The 20,149-nt window shown below is 34.2% G+C and overlaps 1 protein-coding gene across 3 annotated transcripts in view; it reads left to right on the top strand.

The window, feature by feature from the left end:
- The first annotated feature begins 6,728 nt into the window (after window positions 1-6,728).
- Window positions 6,729-20,149, top strand: part of PolD2 (DNA polymerase delta subunit 2) — a 168,249-nt gene continuing 154,828 nt past the window's right edge. Inside the window, exons 1-2 of one of the 3 annotated variants that reach the window (XM_089103041.1) lie at window positions 6,729-6,749; window positions 16,496-16,654. In XM_089103041.1, the coding sequence (XP_088959167.1) occupies window positions 16,507-16,654 (148 nt within the window). In that variant the 5' untranslated portion in view covers window positions 6,729-6,749; window positions 16,496-16,506. Of the gene's footprint in view, window positions 6,750-6,786; window positions 6,804-9,406; window positions 9,427-16,495; window positions 16,655-20,149 lie in introns of those variants that run through there. The other 2 variants (XM_089103042.1, XM_089103043.1) reach the window with 2 other exon arrangements.

Here is a 20,149-nt window from a genome sequence, read left to right on the forward strand (position 1 = left end):
CAAAATTTGGCAAATTTGCAGTGGGCCACATACTATAGCTCAGATGAAAGTGGAAATGTCATTTGATGCCTTTTTTATGCTCTTTCATAATTCAAGAATTGCTCCTAGTGCTAGTTGCCTCTTTAGTCCTTAAAGGGGCCCCCAAGGTATCTTTTATGAATAATGAAAGAGCATAAAAAAACATCAAATAATGTTTTCACTTTCATCCTAGCTAAATTATGTGGCCAACTGCAAATTTACAATTGAATTTATCCATCCCCACCCCCTAATATGCAAATATATACCATGAATTGTTGATGGCAAAGTTTCAAATCACAAAATTTAGTGTTATTTTTGTTGGTGGCATTCAAAAACTTGAAATAGTAGAAAAATGTTTTATATTTGAGTTGTCTAATAAATGAGGTTTGAATTGTTATAAATAAGTATTTTGGAATATGTTACTCTTGAACAACTTATTTATAAACTAGTGATATGTTTTTGAACACTTTGAAATAACTTAACTAGTGTTGATAACTTCTTTGTGTGGTTACAAAAATGAACAATCTTTGGGGCCCCTTTAAGGGCTCAAGATGCAACTAGCCCCAGAGGCAATTCTTAAAAAAAGGTATCAAATGATGTTTTCACTTTCATCTTAGCTAAATTATGTGGCCCATTGCAAATTTACCAGAAATTCTTAGTAAATATCTAACAATAGCTCAAGGCTTTAGTCTAGGGTAAGACCCTCAGCAATCAGACAAATATGTTGATCAAGATGTATATTTCATTACAAGAACATATTACCTGTGGGTGCAGCAAGGACTTGACATCACCCACACTACAGACATATCCACTTCCAACAAAAAAATAATTCTTGGGCAGCTTTGATCTAAGACACTTATTGTAAAGCAATTGGCTAATTTTATTTTAATCTTAGGCTGTAAGGACAGCTTTTGTCAAAATTTAAATGCAGAAAAAAGTTTTTTTTTTAAGTTTGTAGTCAACCCATCCCAACTAGCCTAGTCAAAAATGAGTAAATTTCTAGTGGGCTATATAATTTAGCTAATATGAAAGTGGAAACATCATTTTATGCCTTTTTGTATGATTTTTTCATAATTCAAGAATCACTTCTGGGGCTAGTTGCATCTTGAGCCCTTGAAGGGGCCCCAAAGGTATTTTATATGAACAATGAAAGAGCATAAACAAAGCATCAAATGATGATTTTATTTTCATCCTAGCTAAATTATATGTCCTACTGCAAATTTACCATGAAATTTACCCACCCACCTAATGTGCAAATATATACCCTGAATTGGAATATACTATGAATTGTCTACAGCACAGTTTTGAATCACTATATTCAGTGCTGTTTTTTTCAACAACGTTTGATAAGCTTGAAACGGTAGGAAAACAGTTTATATTTGAGTTGCCTAATAAATGAGGTTTGAATTCTTATAAATAAGTATTTTTGGAATTCGTTACTATAGAACAGCTTATTTTTAAACTAGTGATATGTTTTTGACCACTTTTCAATAGCCTAACTTAGCTAGTGTTGTAACTTCAAAGTGTGGTTACAAAAATAAAATACCTTTGGGGTCCCTTTAAGGGCTCAAGATGCAACTAGCCCCAGAAGCAATTCTTGAAATATGAAAGAGAAAAAAAAGTCATAAAATGGCACTTTCACTTTCATCTTAGCTAAATTAAATAGCTCACTAGAAATTTACCCAAATTTATTTCCACTCCCCCTTCCTAATGGTAAAAACGTCCTGAATGGTATATTTTCATTTAATTTTATTTGTTTTAGTAAACTTTTAAATCTATTGAAGATGTATATTAAAAAACAACAACAGCAAAAAGAACTGAATACCACAATCATTAGTCCCCAGAAAAACTCCAAAAAGTAATGAGAACAGTAGGCTACCCTAATCTAAAAAATTTAGTTCACATATAGTGTACAATTTAAGGTATACTCTTTACCATTAGGGAGGGAGAGTAAGATTTGTTTGGTTTATATGGATACATATCCTTTACTGAATTATAGGCTAAATTAGGCAAGGACACCACTTGAGCTTTTTTATGCTCTCTGAATATAATGGTTTTCTGACTCACAAATTCAAATTTAAGCCTCTTAGAGACCCTTGAGGATGATAACTTTTTCTGTTATTTCTTATAATAGTAAAGTAATAAAATATTGGTTAAAAACTTACTATTTGATTCTAATTCTACATGTTAAAGTTATGTGATCCACAGGCATTGATTCATTTTAATTGGTACTCCTATGTTAAACGTACGGTACTCTTTTCTATACTGCTAGTTTGGTCTCTGCTAATGAAATAAAATAAAATAGGATGAATATTTAATAACTTAGAAACAAATTTGGGCTATATATTTGCACATTAGGGGGTGGGGGTAAAGCATAGCATATACTATTACGTAACCTGACCTAACCTAACCTAGGTACCTCCCCCCCTAAACCCCAAAAAACAATAGTTTAAATATTGTAGACGCAATGAAAACCAGGCTATAGATTGTATTACCCTCTAGCGGTGTCTTGAATTAATCTGTCAAAAATAGGTTTTTGGTGACTGGTTTCCATTGCAGTATATAAAAGAGTACATTCAAAATAGGAATACCTTTTAATCTAATTCAATGAACAATTATCAATCATTAAAAAAAACTCTTACTGAGTTTGAGCATTTTGCTGTTTCTTTCCTACTATTAATTAAAAAAAACTTTTTCCACAAAATAAGTTTTTCAAAGAAAAGTAAAGAACTCCATGAAACAAAAAATTAGCAAAAATCAAATAATCTACCGAGCGTGAAACTACTGTGAATCAGCATCAATAAATAAATGAAATCCAAACCAAACAGAAATTACAATAAATAACCAAGTCAAACTCAAAACGAGCAGAAATTAACATAAGTTGGGCGCAAAACCCCTATGCCTTCCCAAGGCCAAAATATAATCTGCACTTTACTGAAAAAATACAAAAGACTGTGCGTTGTCAGTTTAATATACATATAATGATATTTAGTAATCAAAACGTTAAAATTGTTTGATTTATTAAAGTTATAACGTAAAACATTTATATTTTTTTCAGTAAAGTGCAAATCTTGTTCTGGCCTTGGGAAGGCATAAGGGTTTGCGCCCAACTTTTGTTAATTTCTGCTCGTTTTGAGTTTGACTCAGTTATTTATTGTAATTTATGTTTGTTTTGGGTCATTTATTTATCAATGCTGATTTGTGGTAGTTTCAGGCTTGGTAGATTATTTGATTTTATTTTTGCTCATTTTTGGTTGCTACAGAGCATTTAATCTTCTTCTTCTATTTAACATCAGGCGGGCGTTTCATAGTACTATTTAGCCCTTTTCCTTTTGCTTCACTCTGTGGGCTACAGGGCTACTGACTTGATTGCGTCGTATTTAATGGATATTTTCATATATCATTCAGTAGATCTTTTGACTCTAGGAGTTCAATTATGAGATGGTAGATGTAGATTTCTATGCTCTGTGTGCAGGTATAGTTGGCTAGGCTCTTGGCTGATAGTGAGGTTTTGTGGTGTTTGAAGCATTTTAACAGTTTACAAAGCAAAGTATATTGTGCAGACGTCAGCATATTACATTCAAATAGGCAATGGTCAATTGTTTCACTATTCATATTACAATGTCTGCAAAGAGGGGACAGGGGAATTGAACCACTTGAATTAGAAAACTTATACGAGGATGCAAGAAAATTTAGTCCATTTGTTCCAGAACGAATTCTATGGTAAATTTTAGAAAAATACTTATTGGGAAAGGGGTAAAGGATAGGATTATTCTTATTAAAATTAATATCTGATAGCCTCCATCGGTAAATATCTCTAATCAGGATTGTTTTCCCACTTGGCTGGTCAATATTTATAGCATTTTTTGCTATTTCATCAACCTAATGATTACCACTTATGCCAGAGTGGCTAGGAATATACTGAAAATAAGTTCTTATGCCACTTGAAGCAAGTTTATCCATAATACTGAGACAATGATAAGTGTCAATGAACAACTTATACTGAGGAGCTGAGGCCAGCAACTCAAGGCTTGACAAAAAGTTGGAGTATACTATAATATTGTTTGAATTTGCAATCAAACGTTGGTTTTCCTTAAGGTGTTCTAATGCCATGATTATGACATTTAACTCAGCAGACATTATAGATACATTATTATATAATCTCTCGCCCATTGCAATTTTCAGGTGAGGAAGGAATGCATCACTTGCTACTTTCTCATTCATTTTTGACAGGTCAACAAATATTTGGAAGTGGTTTTTATAAGTAACTGTATTAAGTTCAGCAATTCTGTTCTGGACAAAAGCAATGGGGGTTAGATCTTTATTCCGCTTTGAGAAATCAGTATTTAGTATGGGAATCGACCAATTCCATGGAGGGGATTAGGGGAAAGTAGGTGCAATAGACTTTGCTGGTACAGGAAACTTCTTCTGGATATTGGCATACTCATCTGCAATGCCTCTATACATAGCTGGATTTCTTAACCTATTATGTAGGGTGTGTGAGCTATTTGATTCAATTTTTGTAAGATGTTTTTTCAAGAGAAAGCTACGTCTCTCCCTTATTGTTGTTAATCCACTCTCCATAAGCAGAAACTTGGTGCTTGTGGGTTTCCTAAGACCAAATATCAGACGTATTATATCATTTTGTGTTGTTTCAAGTTTTTTGCATCTGGGTCTTTGCACAAGCACCATAGGCGATGAGTCCATAGTCAGTATGGGATTTATTTGTGATTTGTAAAACTGGAGTAAGGTTTTTTACTTACAGCCCCAGGGTGTGGAAAGAAGTCTTTTTAGTATATTTGTTTTTCTATAACATTTTTTTATTGTGTTTGTGATGTGGAGGTGGAAATTAAGTTTTTGGTCAAGCATGAGACCTAGGTAATTAATATGATTATCTTCTGGAATAGTTGTTCCATTTAGAGTTAGTTTTGCATTAACATGGTTCCGCTTTCGGTGAAATTGGACTATTTTTGACTTGGTAGGTGCAATAGGTAAATCTGAATGTTGAGAGAATTTTTCGAATTGGAAAAGTGACTTTTGCAGATTTGACTGTGCCATCTCAAAGGTTTTGCCAGATGACCATAGCACCAGATGGTCAGCATATTGTAGATTCGTGTGGGGGAGGTTCATGTCCCAGAGATATAGGGCAAAAAGGAGGCAACTGAGGACTGCTCCCTGAGTTAGGCCTTTGGTTATTGTCTTTTGGGGTGAAGAGGCTGAACCAACACAAACAATGAAACTTCGCACTTCTATGAAAGATTTTATAAAAGATACTAGCTTGGGGGGTATTCCAAGGTTTGCAAGTTTATTTAAAAGGGTTTGGTGGTTCACATTGTCATATCCCCTTTAAAATCTAGGAAAGCTGCAACTAGGACATTATTTTTTTTAGAATGATTCATTTATTGCATTTGTTAGCAAAATGAAAGCATCTGTTAAGGAGCGGTGCTTTCTGAATCCAGTTTGAGTGTGAGGGATCATATTATTTTTTTCATCAAACCATAGGGGTCTGTAATAGATCATTTTCTCCATTATTTTCCCCATCACAGGAGTAATCATTATAGGCCTATAGGATTCAGGGTTATCTTTGTTTTTTTTTTCTTTAGGATCGGTAGGAGGGACGAACATTTCCATATATTGGGAAACATAGAAGATGCCGAAGCGTGAATATAACAGTTTAGCAGTTCCTGTTTGTATGAAGGGGTGAGATTCTTTATTCATGTAGGGTGTATATTGTCAAAGCTGCCGCCAGTTTTGGTCCTAATATAATATATTACATTATCCATTTCCTGGATTAAAATGGACTAGTTATATACTCAGATCCTGGGCGTGGTTGGTAATTTGGGTTCATAGGAAGTGGGGATATTTTGCTGTGATTATTTGATGTTAGCTTATTAACAAATAGAGTTGCAAATAGCTTAGCCTTTTCCCGATATTTCAACATCGGGTGAAGCAACATCTCCAAATCAGTAAGTGCTAGCATGCACAAACTAAGTTTTTCTCTATGTGTGATTGTTTTTTCTTTGGCTTGGAGTTTTTGATGTCAAGTTTTCTTCTAAATGCATTAGCAATATGAAACAACAGACATCAGATGACTTATTACAATAGACTTAAGCCTCAACTCAAATTGCAGCAAAATAATATTTATAGCCGAACCATCCTCACTTAAGGGCTAGGCACACGTAGCTGATTTCAGGAACCGATTTCAGCTAGGGTGTATTCCACGTTGTGTAATTTTAATTAATGATGCTAAGAGACTGGGCTTAGTGACGGTTTTTTTGGTGATTAATCATCATTAATTACATTCTAGACAAAGAATGTACTAGGGCTTTAGAGCTTTAGGCAAGTTAATATTCGTATTTAATGATTATCGTAAATTAATCGTAATTAATCACCAAAAACGTCACCAAGCCCCGCCTCTTAGCATCATTAATTGGAATCACTTGATGTGGAATATACCCTTGCTGAAATCAGTTCCTGAAATCAGCTACGTGTGAAAAAAAATAACCAATATGAGGGTAGAACCATATACAAAATGCATGGGTCTTAGGGCATATGGACATCTGCATCTTATACTTTTTGTCTGTGGGTAGGACACCCCCCAGTTGGGAACTAAACTGCCAAAAAGTCAATGAAGTGGAACAAGCTTTTTCAATGATAACGTGCTTGGATTCAATTACTGGGAACGCGTCCCGGCGGGCTTTAAACAAAAGCAAATTTGAAAATAATAAAACGTGATGGTTTTGCACATTTCTTTAATTTGTTCCTTTCATTCCCATTTGTTTGTCGTAAACTGCTTGTCTTAGTTTTTAATTATGATTTTTAATCATTATCTAAAGTTTTAATATTAAAGCTGATGGTATCAATCAAGAACACAGGTTTAGGTTTGTTAGCCTAAGGTAGAAAACAGGGTAAATTTATAACAGAATTTAGCTAGGATTCATGTGAATACATCACTTGATGCTATATCTTATGATTTTTCATAATTCAATAGTTATTTCTGGGGTAATTTCCATTTTGAGCCATTAATGGTAAAACAAAGGTAAAACAGTCCATAATTGCCAAAAGTTTATTAGCTCTTCAAGGGTTCAAAATGGAATTTGCCCCAGAAGCAGCTACTGAATAATGAAAGAGCATGAAAAAGGGGTAAAGTTCTACAAAATCATAGGCTATTAGGGTATTGAGTTAGGACTAAAGTGAATACGCCATTTGATGCCTTTTTTATGCTGATTACAAATATAATAAGCGTTTCTATTGGAAATGAATTTCAGCCCCTCCCCCCTATATAGGCTATACTTAACCTAACCCAAACTAACCTAACCCTGAATTGGCCTATATAGGGGGGGGGGGGGCTGAAATTCATTTCCAATAGAAATGCTTATTTTATTTGTAATCAGCATAAAAAAAGGCATCAAATGGTATATTGACTTTAGTCCTAACTCAATAATATGATTTTGTAGAACTTTACCAAAAAAGGTATCAAGTGATATATTCACATTCATCCTAGCTAGATTTTGTTGTAGCCTATACTGCAAATTTGCCAAAATCAGACAGCCTAAATAAAATTTTATACAATTAGTTTATACTCTAATCAGTCAGGGTGATAAATTTTGTTAAATTTCTACTTGAACTACTTTTGTCTATCTTGGAAAGGGGTTAGGTTAGGAAAATGATACTTTCATGGATGGGTCTACAGGCTAAAGTATGGGTAAATTCTTTGTTATTCATATTATTGACTTAAAAATAAAGTAAACATACCACTTGATGCCTTTCTGGTAAATTTTTACCAAATCATATTATTGACTTACAAATAAAGTGAATATACCACTCAATGCCTTTCTTTATGCTCTTTATGAATATAATAGCCTAATCATTTTTGTCGGAAATGAATTTTAGTGCCCACCCCTATATATACCAATTTAAGGTATATATTTGCACAGTAGGGGGGGGGGGGATTTTAATCTTACCTCTCATTTAAATTGGAAATAAAATATACCCCCACTCCCCTAATGTGCAAATATATACCCTGAATTGGTATATATAGGGGTGGGGGGGATATTCTTTTCTGACAAAACTGATTATTATATTTGGAAAGACCATAAAAAAGGCATTGAGTGGTATGTTTACTTTATTTGTAAGTCAATAAAATGAATCACAAAAAAATTACCAAAGTATGTCCCCGGAAGGTATTTTTAAGTACCTACCTCCACTCCTCCCTCTAGGGGGTCCTGAAATTTGCTTACATGACAGGTACGGTATACCTTTTGAAATTTTGACAAAACAACATTTTACATTAATTTTCAGTTATCAGTTTCTTTTTCTCTAGCTTTAGTTCTGAAAATGTAACTCCTGTTACTTGAGTAGAATTTTAAGCCATATCAATGTTTTTTTTTTCAAAGTTTCAAAATGTATTTGTATATCCTTTAAAATGCTATAAATTGGGATTGAGCAAAGTTATGAAGCTGAAAACAATTTTGTTGTACTTCATTTAAGCAGATGATCTATTTTGCAAGGTTTCACTCTTATAACGCACAGATTTTTAAAAGTCATCAAAGATCAAGACCCTCTAGAGAGAGAAGGGAGCAAAGGCAGTCAAATGAGAAAAAATTGCCATTTGCAGCTGATTCAAGGATGATAATTACTACTTTAATCAATCTTAATAAGCTTAGTAAAATGTTATTTTGTAAAAAAAACTTATAGGAATTTTTTAAAAAAGAGCACAAAATATTTTAAAAACAAGATCACAGCAAAGAAAAAGTAGGCTACATGATTATTGAAAGCCATAAACTAGAAATTTGCAGCCTCCACCTTGAACAACAAGGAAAACCACAATTTTGGTAAATTTATTCTGAGGCTTTATAAAATAATTTAGCAACATAGGAAGTGAATCCTTTTTAAGAGCCCCAAACAAGAACTTATTACCTTGTATAGGCTATAGTTTTTTACTATGATCTAAAGTTGAAAAATTAGGTAGAAACTAATTAGATATAAAAAAATAGCTTTTAAACAAGGCCTTAAAGAATTCTTTATGATGCTTCAGTGCCCCCAAAAAAAGAACATAAAAAGAAACAGAGGATGCATCAGTGCTACCTGTGGAAAAATGTGATGTTGTTCAAAGAGGGGGTGGTATACACAGGGGGCAGGAAGACCCTAAACCCCATTTAAGGCTTTTAACAATGGTGATTCCAATGTTGCACTTTTGTTTTGCTGTGATGCCTTTTTCAAAGGGTTTCAAGCCTTTTCTTAGTTCCTGCAAATTTGTTTTAACAATAACATATTTTTTTTTTTTTTTAGACTAAGTCACTAAGGCTAGGAATAAGTGAAGATTGAAAAGGTGATGTTGGGTAACAAAAGATTGATCTAGTGGACTGGTTCACTTACCTTGGCAGTATTAGCCTATTAATAAAGATGGTGGGTGCAATGCAGACATTAAAAGTAGAATAGCCCAGAGTATTTTTTTTCTCAGTTGAAAAATGTTTGGAAGAATTGGAACATAAGTCTGCAAACTAAGATTAGAATATTCAAAGCTATAGCAATGACAATGGTCAAATATGGTTCTGGAGCATAGGTGCTTCAAAAAGACAGTAAGATTTGCTAAATGTTTTCCAGAGAAATTGCCTATGAAGTGTTTTGGGTACCCAACTGACTGATTGTATTTCAAACAGTAGGCTGTATGAAAAGTGAAAAGTGTAATCCCATTTTCTAGGGTTATAATGAAAGAAAAGTTGAGATGGCTAGGGCATGTTCTGCAAATGAAGGATGACAGATTGCCAAAGATTGTCCTTTTTGGCCAATCATCTAGGGCTGAACATAAAGCAGATTGTCCTTGGTTGGGGTGGGAGGACATAGAGGGTGCATCCAAAAAGTAATAGGACTTACTCTATAAAGAAGAATTTATTCATCCAATTTTAATAACACCTCAAAATTCTTCAAAATAGTTCCCTTGGGAATCAAGGCACCACTGCCAGCATGATTACCACAATTCATAGGATCCCTCAAAGTCAGCTTCCTAAATGTCTTTTAAAGAGTTGGTTACAGCCTTCTTGATGACAGGAATGTTATCAAATCGGCCACCTTTCAGGGTGGTTTTCAATTTAGGGAACAGAAAAAGTCGACCAGGCTTAAATTAGAGCTATACAGAGGCTGTGGTAAAGTTGAAATCCCTATCCAGGCCTGGTATGACATCACATGGAAGGCAGTGTGGCTTGGAGCTTTGTTTTGATGGAGCTTCCATCAATCAGCAATCTCTTGTTGTCTCCTCTTCATGTTTTGTTGCAGTTGTGAAAGGACGTCTTTGTAGAAAGTAGCATTGACAGTTTGTCCTTGAGGCACAAACTTGCTGTGTACCACCCTACAGTTGTCAAAAAAGACAATGAATATGGTCTTCACCTTTTACTTTGCCATTCTTGCCTTCTTGAGGTGCAGAGACCTCTTTTTGTGCCACTCAGAACTCTAGCATTTGGTCTCAGGGTTGTATTGGAAAACCCATGTTTTGTCACCTCTTATTATGGCATCTAAAAAGTCTGCTTCACCTTCCCCAATCTCCACCATTTCATGGCACAGGTCAACTTGTTGATGTTTCTGTTTATCACTCAGTGCTTTTGGTACCAATTTTGCACAAACTTTTCTCATATTGAGATTCTTGGTTACAATGTTGTTTACTGTCAACTTGCATATGTTAAGTTCTTCCACTATAAATTGTAGATTCAAACAACAGTTGGAGTCCAAGAGTCCTTAAACTTTTGACACGTTTTCATCTGATGAACTTGTCAAAGGGCATCCAGATTGATCTTTGTCCTGAACTGTCTCCTGCCCATCTTTGAAGTCCTTGTGCAACTGAATAACTTGGGCTTTCAACATGGCATGGTCTCCATAGGCCTGCTCAATCAAGGCAAGAGTCTCTGAAGCAGTTTTGCCCGAGAGAAAGCAGAATTTGATGGCATAACTGCTCTGTTGTCTGCTCCATTTTTACTTTTTATGCTGTGACCAAAATTAAAAAACATGCTTTGCAAAACTATCAATCCTCACTCTCTCACTGTCCAGAAGTGACTGCTGCAGGGTGTGATGCTTTGGCAAGATCCCAATCACTGATACCACCTATTGAGAGCAGTCTGGTGGGCCTAATGAAAAGCAAAGTAAATATTTTGAGAAGACAACCACCTCTCTTCTTCAGTATGAACAGGAAATTTCAAGGAAAATTCTAAAAAATGTGGAAAGACAAACGAAGCCAATCAATGCTGAGAGTCAATGTGAAAAACAAACCAATAAAAGCCAAAATTATAAGAATTAAAACCAAAAACATAACACCAAAGGCAAGTCACTCACCAAAGCCCATGACTCATAAAAAATCCAAAAATATTTGACTGCTCTTGTTGGATACTAGTGAATGATGGTCTTGTGAATGATACATTTGCCAAGCAAGCAACCCAAAATTAATTATGGAGAGGAGCTATGTAAGACAATTTCTGATTTTAATAATTGCTTCTTGTGCACAAGCTCTTTTAGATCTAAGGGGTTGAGAATGTGTTTCATTTTGTGAATGCAAAGGTGATTCATGGTGTTAAACCTTGAATATTTTTAGAATGCTTTAGAATTTTAATATTCTTATATCCATTTTTTAATAATAATGCAAAATTATTTTCTTTTACAATGCTGGTGCAACATCATTTTCTTTTATAATATCAGTGCAACATGAATGCAGAAACTTTTTAAAGCTAGGCATGTTAGGATAGGTGAACTTTGAAAGAAGTTTTGGTTTGTCCTTGGAAGGCTTATTCTTTTCATGGTTGTAATCAGCCACACAATTTTCTTGGGGGTTACTATTTTTAGTTCTGGTTTTAAAGCTGTTCCAAATTTTTACTTTTTTTTTAGCCTAGACGATGCATAGCTTACTAAATTTGTGTTTCTTCGGAAAATAATGTATATCTTCTATATGTTCAAATTACTTTTCAACTAATATATGAGGAATGAAAAAAGAAATAATTTGAATCTCTGGATATAAATATAAATATTTGTTCTGTGAGTCAGGGGAATAATGTGTCATTGGATAGCTCTTTAAAGGAAGATTCTGAATTTAACACCTGTCAATACAGGTCCATCATTTGGGTAGAGGGTGCTTTCTCCCATTATTTTTTTAACCTTTTATTCTTTATCACAATAGCTTAGCAAAAGTCTAAACTAAATGCAGCGAAGCAAAAGAATTATTAACTTTTTCAAGCCCAAAAATGGAGAGTGAAAGAGAAAAAGGTCAATCAATTAAGTAAAAGGTCAATTAAGATTTCTATACTTTAATTTTGATATCCTAAAGCAGTTAAAAATTCAATTTCAGAGCTCCCTGAACTCAGGATATAGACTTTTGCTGAATAAGGGGGTTTGATAAAGTCTTAATCTCCCACCTAATTTAATAGGTTACTGATTAATATATGCTTAATAACTTAGTGCAACAAGCTTGTTAAAGCTTACTGTATTTTGGTATTAATAAATAAATAACTAAGCCACATTTATTCTTTCTTCAGACTTTCTTCAGAGGCAAACACCCTTTAGGCTATACAGCACAGGTCTATGGTCAAGCCATGTAGTCAATAAAAATATATAATGTTATTTCTTGAATGAACTAGCAGAGGAAAGGAATGCTCAACATTGTTCAATATGAAATAAATATCATAGGCAGTGCAGTAGCGCTGCCTAAGTAAAGAGAAATGTGGGCACAATGTATTATTTTCTTTTTCTTTTTTTTGGTTTTAGACCAGGGCATTTCATACCAAAGGGGTTGTCATAGAAACTTTAAAAAGTGCTCATTTGATTGGAAATTGAAAGGGCTTGTGCCCTTTCTAATAGTCAAAAGTGATTGGAGGGTATCTAACACCCTTCCCATGCCGACCATTTCCCCAAACACTTCCAATCAAAATTTTGAGATAGCCTTTTTGTTCAATGTAGTTGTGTCTGGAAATTGTGTCTTTGGAGATGACCCCCTCCCCAGAGCCCTCATGGCAAGGGTTGTAAGTTATGCTTTGGGGACATATAAGGTTTATATAGAAAGGGTGATCATACAAACTTCAGAGGGGGCTCATTGGATTGCTAATTAGACATTTTAGTGCCCTTCTTGAGATTCAGAGTGATTGGAGGGTGGATACCCCTCCCCCCGTACACAACTCGTATTTTCCCAAAATGCATCTGATTGAAATTTTGAGTTGGCCATTTGTTGTCATAGAAACTTCGAAAAAGGCTCCTTCGATTGGAAATTGAAAGGGCTAGTGCCCTTTTTAATAGTCAAAAGTGATTGGGGGGCAACTAACACCCCTCCCACGCCCACCATTTTCCCAAACACGTCCAATCAAAATTTTGAGATATTTTGCCATTTTATTCAACATAGTTGAAAGGTCTGTAAAGTATGTCTTTAAGGATGACCCCCCCCCCCGAGCCCTCAGGGCAAGGGTTGTAAACTCTGCCCTGGCGGCATATAAGGTTTATATTGAAAGGGTGATTGTATAAACTTTTAATAGTCAAAAGTGATTGGAGGAAACTAACCCCTCCTGCCACACCCTCCATTTCCTCAAACATGTCCAATCAAAATTTTTGTGATATCCACTTGTTCAACATAATTGAATGGTCAAGAAATTATGCCTTTGAAGATTACAGCCCCCCCCCCACAGCCCTCAAGGCAAGGGTTGTAAATTATGCCCCGGGGGCATATAAGGTTTATATAGGAAGGGTGATCATATAAACTTCAGAGGGGGCTAGTTGGATTGGAAATTAGAAGTTCTAGTCTCTTTTTCAAGATTGAGAGTGATCAAAGGGTGGATACCCCCTAATACCTTGAATTTTCATGAAAAGTATCTAATAGAAATTATGAGATGGCCATTTGTTGTCATAGAAACTTTGAAGAGAGCTCATTTGATTAGAAATTGCAAGGGCTAGTGCCCTTTTTAACAGTTGAAAGGGATTGGAGGGCAACTAACCCCTCCTCCTATACCCACCATTTCCCCAAACACCTCCAATCAAAATTTTTGTGATAACCATTTTGTTCAACATAATTGAAAGGTCTGGAAATTATGTCTTTGAAGATGATCCAAAGCACTCAGGGCAAGGGTTGTAAATCATGCCCTGGGGGTATATAAGGTTTATATAGAAAGGGTGATTGTATAAACTTCGGAGGGGGCTCGTTGGATTGGTAATCAGGAGTTATAGTGTCCTTTTTCAAGACTGACAGTGATCAAAAGGTTGATACCCCACAATACCTCACATTTTCCCGAAATGTATCTGATAGAAATTTTGACATGGCCATTTGTTGTCATAGAAACTTCAAAAAATGCTCATTCGATTGGAAATTGAAAGGGCTAGTGCTCTTTTTATTAGTCAAAAGTAATTGGAGGGCAACAATCGCCCACCCCTACGCACATCAATTCCCAAAACACATCAAATCAAATTTTGAGATAGTCGTTTTGTTCATCATAGTTGAAAATCAAAATTTTGAGATAGCCATTTTATTCACAATAGTCCAAAGAGCATATAATAATGGCTTCAAGGTGGACACAACCCTCCAGAGCCCAAGTTTAAGGGTTGCAAGTTATGCCCTGGGCATATAAGGTTCAATGTATAGGTTGTCAAAGAGCATAGATAGAATCTTTTGGGAGTGATATTAAGTTTTTATTTTTCAGGATTTAAGTTTTATTTTTATGGATTCTTATGGAAAAAAATGAAAAGATTTAGAATATTTTTTTTTTATGAAAAACACTATGTAAATTAAAAAAAACGAACAGAAATTGATTTAAAAAACTTTTTCCACAAAACAAGTATTTGAAGAAAAGTAAAAAGCTCCATTAAGCCAAGAATGAGCAAAAATAAAAATAAATAAATGAAATTCAAAACGAACAGAAATTACCATATATAGCCAAGTCAAACTAATAAACGATCAAAAATTAGCCTGAGTAGGGATGATAACGCCCATGCCTTCTCAAGACCAGAACACAATTTGTACTTCACTGGAAAAAACAAAGCATGTTTGAAATGTTTTCACTTTTCTTACTTTCATAAATAAAAAATTATCAAAACTTTTAAGGAATAAATATCAGTATATGTCAATTAAACTGACAATCGACAATCATTTGTTTTTTTGTAGTTTTTTTTTTCTTCAGTAAAGTGCAAATTGTGTTCTGGTCTTGAGAAGACACAGGCGTTATCAGCTCTACTCGTGTTAATTTTTGATCGTTTTGAGTTTGACTTGGCTATTTATTGTAATTTCTGTTCGATTTGAGTTTCGTTTATTTATTTTAGCTCATTCTTAGCTTAATGGAGCTCTTTACTTTTCTTGGAAAAACTTGTTTTGTGGAATTTTTTTTTTAAATTAATATTTCCAGAAGCATCCAATGTAAGGCCAAAATATATACTGACTCATTCAAGGAAATTTCCTACTTGCAAACAACTGTTCATCTAGCTATGCCCTGAGCTATTATTTTGCGGCAATTGTTTGCAATTAGGAAGTACAAAGTGAAGAATTTATTTTAGACAATACATTTAAGAAAAATATAATTACAAGGAAAAATCGATCTCAATTACAGGGGTGTTGCCCAAAACATAACAGTGCATCAATGGACACAACATTTGAATGTAAACCACATTTACAATTTTGTTGACCCAGAAACCATTGCATCTACTCAACAACTAGAGAGAATGTAGGGAAAAGTTGAGGAATAAACAGCACCGATGTACAGTCCACCATCATTTGAAATCATACCTTTTAGAGTACATGTGGCAGGCAGCAGTGACACCAGAAGGCAGAACTCCTTTCAACGCAATTCTTACTGACATCTATGTGTTCTGGGCGGCCTGCTTTCCATAATTCTCTGTTGTAGTATCTATTCTTTTGTTGATAAAGTATTATATTCATCATATTGTGGTATATTTCATTAGGAATAAGCTAATTTCACTTCTTGGGTGTGGTCACTATAAGTACCAGGGATAAGTACCACCCTATAAGTACCAGGGATCGATTTTTTACTATGCCATTTTTGTGTTGCTTGGTTGTGATAGATAAAAATCAGACCTCTTGGCCTAAGGAATGACAGAATTACCAGGGGGGGGGGGGATCTAATTCTGGGTTCTTAGGCTCTGTTTTTTTTTCAAATATCTGTTCTGTCTTGAGGTTTCTCTGTGATTTCATACAGAACCTACAATAAATAATTCTTGGTAGTTTTTGAAGGATATCAAACTCTACTTTCAATGTTCTGACATTTTTTGTTCCTTGTGTACCCACCTACACCCTGGGGGAAGTAGGTTCCTCCTTAAGAATTGTCCAAAACCGCAAGAAGAAACTACTAACATTTAAAAAAATTTAGGAAATCCCCCCCCCCCCTGGAGAAAACTATTACTATCTCTCTGAGTAATTTTAGCATTCCACATTTTTTGCATACAATTATCTTCATTGTCTTATCAGATAATATATCCTCCTTTTTTTGTTGATGATTAGTTTTATGTTTGACAGAGAACGTGGAAATGAAGCGCCTGACAGCCAATTATGAAAACCTTTCGGAAAATTATCGAATCAAACAACGAGAATTCTCAAGTCAATATGCTCACCTCTATGCTATTAGACTTCTAGAACTCCGACCTATTCTGGAAACTAAAAGTCAAGAAAAATGGGGTAAGAACTATATATTAATTTTGGCTATTTAATGACAGTAGTTTGTGTTTGGACAAATTATATAAAAATTACAGTATGCTATTGGCAATTGTTATAGCTGGGAAGGTAATATCTCTTAGAAATTTAGTTGCTTTTCTAGAAAACTTTTTAAACAATTTTCAAGCCCGTTCCTGGTAGGATTGTATCATTACAACCCCCTTCATCCTAGCTGACAAACCGCGCTCTAAAAAAAAAAAAACCATAGCTACTCTGATGAAAGCTGGTTAAAAAATGGCGGTAGGACAAGGTGGTAGTGTCATGAACGTCTTGAATGGACAAGTAAACTCATTCAAATATAAATTAATATATTAAACTTCTTTTATAATGATAATTATAAAACGATTTTTTTTTCAAACGCTTTACATGGTCATACCAATCAGCAGCAGTTCTTGTCATAAAGAAAATCCAACAAAACTTTCTATCTTAGGTGATCAAGAGAGTCACATTTGACAGCAAAAAACAAAATCTTTCATTCAGTCAACTGTTTTCAAAGAGTTTTCAAAGACTGCAAACTCTTGTCAAAAAACGTGGCACAGTAATTACTTAATGTAAAATTAAAGAAAAGAAATTTACTAAATGTAGGTTGAAAGAAGTAACAGGATAAAGTAGTGGAAGTAAGATTACTAGTTCAAAGAATGTACTGCTGCATAGAATGTGTTCTGAAAATGGTCCCACTTTCCCTCTATTGAGATAGTAAATACACACTAAAACTGAATGGATTGGAACACTAAAACTGATGAACTAAAACTGTATTTCTAATACCAAAGTATTTTCAGTGATCACTAAAATACAATTTTCGAAACAAATTGTCTATTTGACTTGATTCCTTTATCTAGGCTTTAGGCTTCTGTTTCTGTTTGTTTGGTTTCAAAGAAGAAAAAAAAATACACCAACAAAACATTAGAAAAACTCTGAGAGATGCACCATGTCTGAAAATAAAATTATAGAAATAAAATACAAAGAAAGAAAGAAAATAGAACGAAAAAAGGTATTGAGATAACAGATAGAGATAGATGGACTCCGAAACTGGATTTTATAGTTTCGAGGACCAATGTATTTTCTGTGATCAATAAATGTAATTGTCAAAATATTTAATTTGTTGTCTTTGTTGTGTTTCAAAGGAAACCCAACAAAATACATCAACAAAAGATTAAAAATACATCAACAAAAAGATTGGACAATGTCTAGAAGATGGGATAAGTCTCAAAATATATAGAAAGAAAACACATAGTAAGACAGAAAGAAGATAGAAGGAAAAAGAGGATTGATATATTAAATAGAGGTAGATGGACTCTGAAACTGGATTTCATTGTTTTTAGGACAAGAGCATTTTCAATGACCAATAAAACTTCATCTTCTTCTTATTTGGATTAATATGGAGAGGCTTTCGCATAATCTCAGCGCCATCACCTGCAGGGTGTTGCTACAGCAATGTTCGATCTCTATGTCTCGTATTAAGAAGCTGAGGTCAAACCCACTGCGCCACTACAGGACATGATCAATAAAATGTAATTGTCAAAACAAATTATCCATTTGCTTTGTTTGTTTTAGTCAGGCCTTATGCTACTGTCTCTGTTTGCTTGGTTACAGACAAAAAACTCTGTTTGGTTGGTTACACTGTCTGTTTGACAGTGTAATCAACCAAACATTGTCTGTTTGGTTGGTTACAGATAAAAATTAAAAAACACATCAACCTGTTCTTTATCAACAGTGTAACCAACCAAACACTGTCTGTTTGGTTGGTTACAGATAAAAATTAAAAAACACATTGACCTGTTCTTTAATAACAGTGTAACCAACCAAAAACTGTCTGTTTGGTTGCTTACAGATAAAAATTAAAAAAACATCGTGGAAGTATTGTAAGTGATAGAAAAAGTCTGACTCCAATTCAAAATTGGCGCACAAAGCTACATTCGAATGAAATGAACCCACAGGACCCTTCTATGTTTTCCGCGTGTGTGGTTTTCAATTTGATGTGCATTTAGTTTCTAATTCCGGTGCTCCAGGCAAATAAAACTTGAAACAGGCAAAAATTAAAAAGCACATCAACCTGTTGTTTAATTACAGTGTAACCAACCAAACATTGTCTGTTTGGTTGGTTACAGATAAAAATTAAAAAACACATTGACCTGTTCTTTAATAACAGTGTAACCAACCAAAAACTGTCTGTTTGGTTGCTTACAGATAAAAATTAAAAAAACATCGTGGAAGTATTGTAAGTGATAGAAAAAGTCTGACTCCAATTCAAAATTGGCGCACAAAGCTACATTCGAATGAAATGAACCCACAGGACCCTTCTATGTTTTCCGCGTGTGTGGTTTTCAATTTGATGTGCATTTAGTTTCTAATTCCGGTGTTCCAGGCAAATAAAACTTGAAACAGGCATCCATGAAAAATTGTAGATGACAGAAAAAGTGTGATTGCGTTTTTGAGTTCTGCATATTAAGTTCTGCTAGAACTAAAACTGAATGTTACAATAAATAACGGAATGCCCGTCAAGGCAACTGAATGTACATTATTGCCTGAAGGAGGTTATGAAATTATGTGAACTGCTTGCACGAGAACTTTCAATTGCCTGATAATTTTAAAAAAACCAATACAAAAAAAAAATCACGCTAAATCACCTACAGCTTATTGTAATAACTTGTATAAGTGATTACAGACCTTGCAGCACACTATGGACATTTTATTAATTTTGTGAACGTCTGGTGATCGTTTGTGAACGTCGTTTAAAACTTTTTTTTTCATATAAGTAAGACAGATCAAATATGAAAAAAAACCAGTTATTCGATAGTTACTCCAATCAACTATAGACTGTGGCTATTATTCTCAGGTAAATTTGGAATTTGCGTTGATTGTTTATTTCAGAATCTAAAATTGAGTCCTGAGTATTTATCTTGAGTCCTGAAGTTCTGAAGTCCTGAAGGTGGACGAGGATATAATCAACAACAATAAATAAATCAATCCATTGATTGATTGAACGATAAAGATTCATATATGTATACAAATTATAGTTATTTTCTAATATTTATATACAAAAATAAACAAAAATTATAAAACATATAAAATGTTCCAATTTATATAAAAAAGGTTACACGATGTTTTTGGTTCTGTAATTAAGTAAAGTACAAGGGGACTGAGTTCCGCCTGGTGAAACAAAAGACGGTTTTTTTTAATCGCTTTCTAAAAAACTTTAACTTCGTTTTATTTTATTCAATATAGAAAGTAAAACTATTAAGGTATTGGACGTTTGAGTATTTGTGACGTCATTCATATGTAATATATTCCTAAAAAATTAATAAAGGCCGTAAACGAATTCCCCCAAAGTGTAGATAGACCTATTTCTATCTAGATCATTTTCTTACACTTGAATTCGAAACAATTTTCACCTAGTGTAGGCCAGTCTATTGGTTTATTAATTATTGTTGTAACTTTTTTGTCTTAATGCTTAATATT

Source organism: Artemia sp. Qi Xiang Cuo, chromosome 17 (genome assembly GCF_049724085.1).
Source record: "Artemia sp. Qi Xiang Cuo chromosome 17, ASM4972408v1, whole genome shotgun sequence".
Classification (NCBI taxonomy): Eukaryota; Metazoa; Arthropoda; class Branchiopoda; order Anostraca; family Artemiidae; genus Artemia; species Artemia sp. Qi Xiang Cuo.